The sequence below is a fragment of the Limanda limanda genome, chromosome 11 (assembly GCF_963576545.1).
Source record: "Limanda limanda chromosome 11, fLimLim1.1, whole genome shotgun sequence".
Lineage (NCBI taxonomy): Eukaryota > Metazoa > Chordata > Actinopteri > Pleuronectiformes > Pleuronectidae > Limanda > Limanda limanda.
The window spans coordinates 13,125,452-13,132,083 of NC_083646.1; the positions used below are offsets into that span (position 1 = coordinate 13,125,452).

General features: G+C 40.0%; 1 protein-coding gene across 1 annotated transcript; it reads right to left on the reverse strand.

Annotated features, from left to right (window-relative positions):
* Positions 1-2,573: 2,573 nt before the first annotated feature.
* On the reverse strand, positions 2,574-5,856 carry ino80c (INO80 complex subunit C). Its single transcript, XM_061081335.1, has 5 exons — positions 5,580-5,856; positions 4,336-4,452; positions 4,130-4,241; positions 3,544-3,611; positions 2,574-3,446 (listed from the first exon to the last, which is right to left on the reverse strand). The coding sequence occupies exons 1-5, from the start codon at positions 5,757-5,759 to the stop codon at positions 3,315-3,317; spliced, it is 609 nt and encodes a 202-aa protein (XP_060937318.1). The 5' UTR covers positions 5,760-5,856; the 3' UTR covers positions 2,574-3,314.
* Positions 5,857-6,632: the final 776 nt, after the last annotated feature.

Sequence of the window (6,632 nt, forward strand, 5' to 3'; positions counted from 1 at the left end):
ACCTCCATCATCACCAAAATGTGACAGTGACAAAAACCCGAGGGCAGACAGCACCTAAATGAGCACTGAGATGACATTAGTTCACAGAGTGTGTCTCCCTGGTGGAGCAGAAAGTTGCCCGCAGAAGTTCAGCAAAGTATAAACATGAAAACAAAACCGACAGAGGAGCCACTCGCTGATTGGTGTTCTCACTCTCGGAAAACACATCCTGTGCGGTGCTGCAGGTGCCAAGACTTCCATCAAAGATAGATGAGTCATTTTACTCCCCCCCACAATCAATTTCTTAATGACGGTTATTATATGGTTGAGCTGTAGAGTAGCTAAATTACTTGCATCCATTTCCATGCCCACTTTAGAATTAGTAATGATTGTCATCAGCCTGCTTGAATCAGTGTGCTCATGGTTTTTTTATATTGTATCATGAATTTGACTGTCAGTGTGCACCGTCACTTTTGTGAATGTGTGTTTGTTCGGCTTCACTGCAACAGTAGCACTCATATTAATATTAATGCTGTCAATTATATTAATCGTCTGTGTTCTCTTGACTTGTTATGGCAGCCTTGTACTAGCTGGCAGTGTTTATCAAACAGCAGTAATGTGAGGACGGCAGTCAGACCTGTGACGGAGCAGATACAGACTCTCCTGCCTCAGTACAGGTGGATACAGCCTCGGCTTTGTTCAGAGATGGACTCGCATCTGTGATGTTACTGATTCACAGCAGGACACCGAACTCTCAGGGAGGTTGGATATCGGTGTGAGCAGAACTCTGGCGCACCCAGGTGGCAGTGAAATGTAACTGCAGAGACAGATGGAGCAGCAGGACGTGTGGGCTGCAGGTTTTCACTGCTCTTATGTGACTCTGTACGAACCCTAAACAAACAGATAAACTCACTTCTCTTTCTCTTTATTTTTCTCATTGCAGAGATTTCCAAAAAACTGTGCAAGCACCTACACATGCACGCACGCACACACAGACACACTACACTGGATGGTGTGCTTGTGTAGCAGAAAGCCCCGGCGCCGTTCATTAATCACTATGTTGAGGTTTTGATGCCACAGCAGGAATGGAAATTCTGCTGTGACTCTCATAGATATACTATACTGCCTCCATCAGCTTCACCAGAGTCCAGAGCTGAGAGAAGTTATATTCAGGCGTGAGTAAGAGAGGCCATTTGCACAAACGAGAATATTTGTGGAACTTGCCGCCCAGTGCAACAGTGTCAATCCGGAGGTCATATAAGGAATAACATGTATCAGGCCAAATGTAAACTATTAACAGCATTGTGCTAACACTGACACATCCTTTATCATCCTTTATTAATACCAATCACAGCTGTTCTACTGCTTGTATTTCAATTAACATCTCGCTCCAGTAGCTTCTTTGTTCCTCAAAATTACATATTTAAGAGGTTTGTTTTGAGAAACGTTCCCTGTGGTCTTCAAATGGCTGAAATGCAACTCTCCAAATACCTGTGAATATGTTTATATAACCCAGACCCTGCTCCCCAGCCCCCTCACAGCACCACCTGCAGTTGTGGAGCCTTTTCCAGCCACTCAGACCCGCCCACAAGATGACAGGATAGGTTTCTTAGGTTTGTGACATCACAAAACGTGACTGTTTGAGGGCCTGGTCAAACACACGTGAATATTTCATTGCGAATAAAACATCTGCTTCCTCTGGCGAAGCAAATCAGTGTGGCTTAGCTGTGGGTTCAACTTTGGTGAACTTTGACCTGAGATATTTGCTTTGCATTCACGTTAGTGTGACTGTGCACTTGAGGTGAAAATAGAAAGGCATGTTTAACATGTTTATAAACTTGATTTTCCCACGAGGGAGCCTCTAAAGATCAGAGGGATTGGTGCCAACACAGACTTTTGGGCAACGTGTATTCACAAAATATCAAGAATGAATGGAGCAATAGTGATTTGATTGATAAGTCTGTCTTACCATCTCAACAGGTAAGGACTCACAGCTCAGCACTTAGAGCAGTGGATTTTAAAAGGTTGCACACTTGTCGATCCCTCAGGAGACATGCAGGTGCCTTTATTCTCAGCATTTGCATAATAGGGACCATTCACATACGAAAGACATTGGGCCTCATTCATCAAATTTGTGAAAAATAGCATTAAATATACCATGGAAAGGATCCTGGACGCCTGCCACCAGTGATTAATGAGACGTCCTCACTCTACCAGTTGGAGAGCAAATCATACATCAAATACAGCAGTGGAATTAAAAACCATGTGGAACCAATTTTACATTAACATACACATGTAAAATTAGGCCTGCTTGGTGTATCTTATAAAAGGAGACCGGCTACATTTGCATAGCTTGCAAAATAGACAGGCTGCTGCATTAAACAGAAGGTCCAAGATAACGCTGAGCACCGTAGCAGATGTGGATGTCTTCGGTTAAGACTTTCATTATCAAGAGAAGTGTTTTATATCAGTATTCAACATGTGTGATTACAAAATGTCATAGAATCAAAATAGGAAGCGGAGAAGACATGTTAAGACAGAACTTTTTTCAGTTTTGATCTGGAAAAGAAACATAAAAAGGAAAAGAAACATACTGAAAAATCAAGTTGTCTTTAATATGAAACTTTATATACAAAAAATAAACTGAAATGAAAAAAAGGACAATGACTCTTCTCCAAACCAATCAGATTAATTTCCACTGAGAGTAGTCACATTGTTTGTGAAAGGGAGAAAACTCACCTACACCACTGGAAGCAGATATTCTAACACAAGGGGAAAACAGCATCCTCAAAAGTGACTTGTGAGGATGCTGAGTACCTGAGAAACAACAGTCTGCTCCACTATGAATGAGACGGTCCCAAACATGCTGCAGGGTTTGTAGAATCACTTAATTAAAAATATCCTGAACAGCGAGAAATACATATGAACAAATATGCAAAGGAATTGCCTACTGCTGTGTTTTCAATTAACTTAAAAAATAAGAATTAACTTTCTGTCCCTTTAAGGTTTTGTCCAGTTCACTGGACATTTTCTGATCGAGGGACATTATTACTTCCAGCAACAACCAACACTCAATTAGTTTTTTTCTTAATTGAAAAAAATCCACATTTGTTGTATGTGTTTTGTCACACAGAAACAATTATGACTCAAGCTGCTTTTCTCACGACAGCAGAGCAGATTTTGTTCAACTTGTGACTGTGAGACACTTTCCAGTGGATCTCTCAGAAGAGGGTTTCCCCTCTGTGAGCTCTCAGAGTCTGCCGGCCTCCCTGACAGCTGCCTCAAATGACAGAGTTCAGCTCTGGTTGGATTCGGGTTCAGGGCTCACTCTGCCGTCAGGGTACGATGCACGCTGCCTTTCGAAGGGCCAGGTAGCCTGTGACGGTGTCAGTGGGGAGGAGGCGGATGTACGAGAACTCCTCACAGGATGTGAAGCGTAGTTTTGTCTGTGGGTCTGCGTAGTTTGCCTAAGGAAAGACGTGACCTTTCAGTGTGTTGTTTATACACGACTTGGCTCAAATAATAATGCTCATTCTTAAATCACAGTTTTACCACTATACTCACAGGGAGTCCAGAGATGTCAGAGTACTTTTTGGCTGGCTTCAAGGAGGGAGGGGCATCTATGTTATAGTCTGTAAGTACAAAAGGATAATCCATTGAAATACTCTGTGTACAGACAAAAACACAATTATGAGCCAAGTCTCATATTTAAAAGTCCAGTATCTAGGATTTAAGAGTCAATTGGCAGAAATTGAATATAATTCTCATAATTAAGCTTTCAAGTGTCTAATCACCTGACACTGAGTATAATTGTTTTTTTTCACTGCCTTAGAATGAGCCCATTATGTCTACATTAGGAGCAGATTCTTCAATAGTTGTCAACCATGTAGCCCAGAACAACTGGCACTAGAGAGGGCCTTTCATGTTTTTATGTTAACTGTAATGTTAAAGCAGAGAGGGGACGCATGGGGTTGGTCGCAATATGCATGTTTACCACTAGATGCCACTCAAATCCAATACACAGAACCCGCAACTGACCAAAAGATGAATTTAAATCGAAATTTTAAAACAATCTTTAAAAAAAATGTCAACTTTGAAATTCTACCATACTATATAAACAACATGTAGAAGCTAAGATATAATCACTCACAGCTGGGATCATCGAGCTTCCAGGGTAAAGTCCGCTCTAAAGCCAGAATCTGTTTGAGATTCTTCCAGGTCCGATTCTTTTTGCCTGCTGCTGCTCCACCAATCCCCGAGTGCTGCCAAGATAGAGACAGAGAACAAGAGAACATAAACTGACTGAGAAGAAATAGAAGCAGGTAAACCTACACCAAGATGGACGTAGACACTGACCGTGAACGAGGGGTCTTTGAATGGAGGAGGCTTTACAGTGGGCTCCGTGGTCGGTGTCGGACCGCTGTCGACTGATGCCGCTGCCTTCACCTCCGCCACCGTCTCTACTACGGTTATCTGATGAAACATGAGACAGCAGCTCCTCACACATTTGATCTGACACTGCTCTTGATACATGTGTTTTGAAGGTAAACAAAGCCAGAGCTTGGCTGCACACAGTGTAACCTGAAACCTACAGATTCAATTAAATGTATATTGTATTACATGAATGGTGCTTTACAGTCACATTTTGGGATAAGAGAAGGTTATTTATAAGCATTTCAATATTGTTGTTTTACAGACGTGTGCAAAGCTCTTATCATAATTTACAAGAAAAATTTAAAAAAACAAGCACTAATGCAACAATTTTCACGTGCAAAAAAACAAGGTATTGCAGAGAATGCATCCAAAGTTAAGCTTCTCAATAGTAATACTGATGAAACAGACATGAAGCCTCTGAAACCCTGAATTAGACTCAGAAGTGTCTGGAGTCAGTGGGTGGTCGGCACTGTCCTAACTCTCCTTAGGGACCTGTCTACAAATTATCAAGTAATTATGACTCCCACAAAATATCTAAAAGATATAGAAAAGTCATATAGACATTTTTTTTGTTTGTATGTGCCTATCCTGGAATCTGGTTTAGATGTCTGCTAAATGTGTTTAATGTAAATGGTGTGTACTGTTGAGCCTTGTTTTTAAATATGTACTTTGTGTTTTCAAAGGTGTGTATTGTTGAGCTCAGTCAGAAGGAGAATTCTGACTCTTGTTTCTTGCCATATAAACAGGTCAACTATTGTTATAGCACACATTTAGGTTTCCAAACCATGCAACAATAAGTGCAATATAAGTGTTGAAACAAGTTTATATTTTGTCAATTGTTATGTAATACTCAATAGTTACACTGCAGTACACCATACTACAATAGTTATAGACTTATCACATTTTCCTTTTAGTATTACCCTCTCTGTATAGATTTCTGCAAACATTACAAATTGAAATATTACTTGACAAATTAAACAGATTTTAATTAAGTGAAATAAAATAAATGTCAAACTGACCCACAATTTAAAAGTGAGAACTATTGACTTATTGTTCCTTCTCTGATCTGCCTCGATGGTAACTACGACGTGTTTTAGAGGATAACACGAACATAATAAGGTTTAGTCTTTCCTCGGTTGTTTATTTGATGGTTGTGTGAGTTGTACCGGGGTCGGTGCGGTCGGTGTCACTATCAGCGGGGCTTTCTTCTTCTTGCTGCCGCTCCCGGGGGCCAGCGGAGCGGCAGAGACCGCCGGGCTGCCTGGACGTTTCTTCCCCCGGAGAGCGGCCGAGGAGGCGGCGGCTGCCGGCGGGGCTCTGACGGTTATGGGGATCTGAGAAGCCATATGTACCGATAACACATCAACACTGTGGATCTCCTCAACGTGAATCCAGTTTTCTCACTAAAACCCCTCAGACTTCAGCGTCCACCATCCGGATGTAAACAATACTTCAACCGGATGTGCAATCATTTCACTTCCGGATAAGAGAGCGTCAAAAATAATATTTTTAAAATTCTAAATCATCTCCATTATATTTTGATTATATTGATTTACAAAAATAAGCAAAAAAAACTAAAAATAATTTTAGTGCACTCATAAATGTATAATAGGACTATAATTTGTATATTATATATCTACATATAATATATGTATATATATATACAGCATCCTATTTTACATTTATAATATATATCATATATATGTATTCATATCATACTCCTATCATACATTTATGACTGCACTAAAACTCTTTTTAGATTTTTTTTTGTAAATCAACATCCGAGAAATTGTATTTTATAGTTGGTACTTTCAAGGGTTGAGCAATCCTGGTTATTAAATTTTTTTCAGGAAAATGAATTGGCTTTTTGTTATTATACATTTTTTTTGTTTTTAATTTACTTTAAAAAAAATTGTATTTACCTAGTGCGCAGAAGCGGACTGCGCATCTCCTGCGTATATATTATTGGGGTATAGTTATACTTTTTTGGTTTATGGCACGTTTCGGCCATTGAAAATGCATGGAAAGACAAATTAAGGGAACAATATTGTCCTTCGACCATCAGGTGTATAGTCTCTAATAAACATGTCAGTGATGTAATTCAATAACACTGTTATATGTTGCATACAACACACTTTCAGGGACACCAGATATTTTACTTAATTTCCTGGGAACCTAAACTAACCCTCACTGTCCTCTCTAAAGCAAGTGCAACCTGC

Excerpts from the sequence above, each read along its gene's own strand:
- ino80c (XM_061081335.1), bottom strand. The coding sequence starts at position 5,759 with ATGGCTTCTCAGATCCCCATAACCGTCAGAGCCCCGCCGGCAGCCGCC. Across the intron at positions 4,453-5,579 it reads CACCGACCGCACCGACCCCG|ATAACCGTAGTAGAGACGGT; the intron begins GTACAACTCACA and ends ATGTTTCATCAG. Across the intron at positions 3,447-3,543 it reads CTGACATCTCTGGACTCCCT|GCAAACTACGCAGACCCACA; the intron begins GTGAGTATAGTG and ends GTCTTTCCTTAG.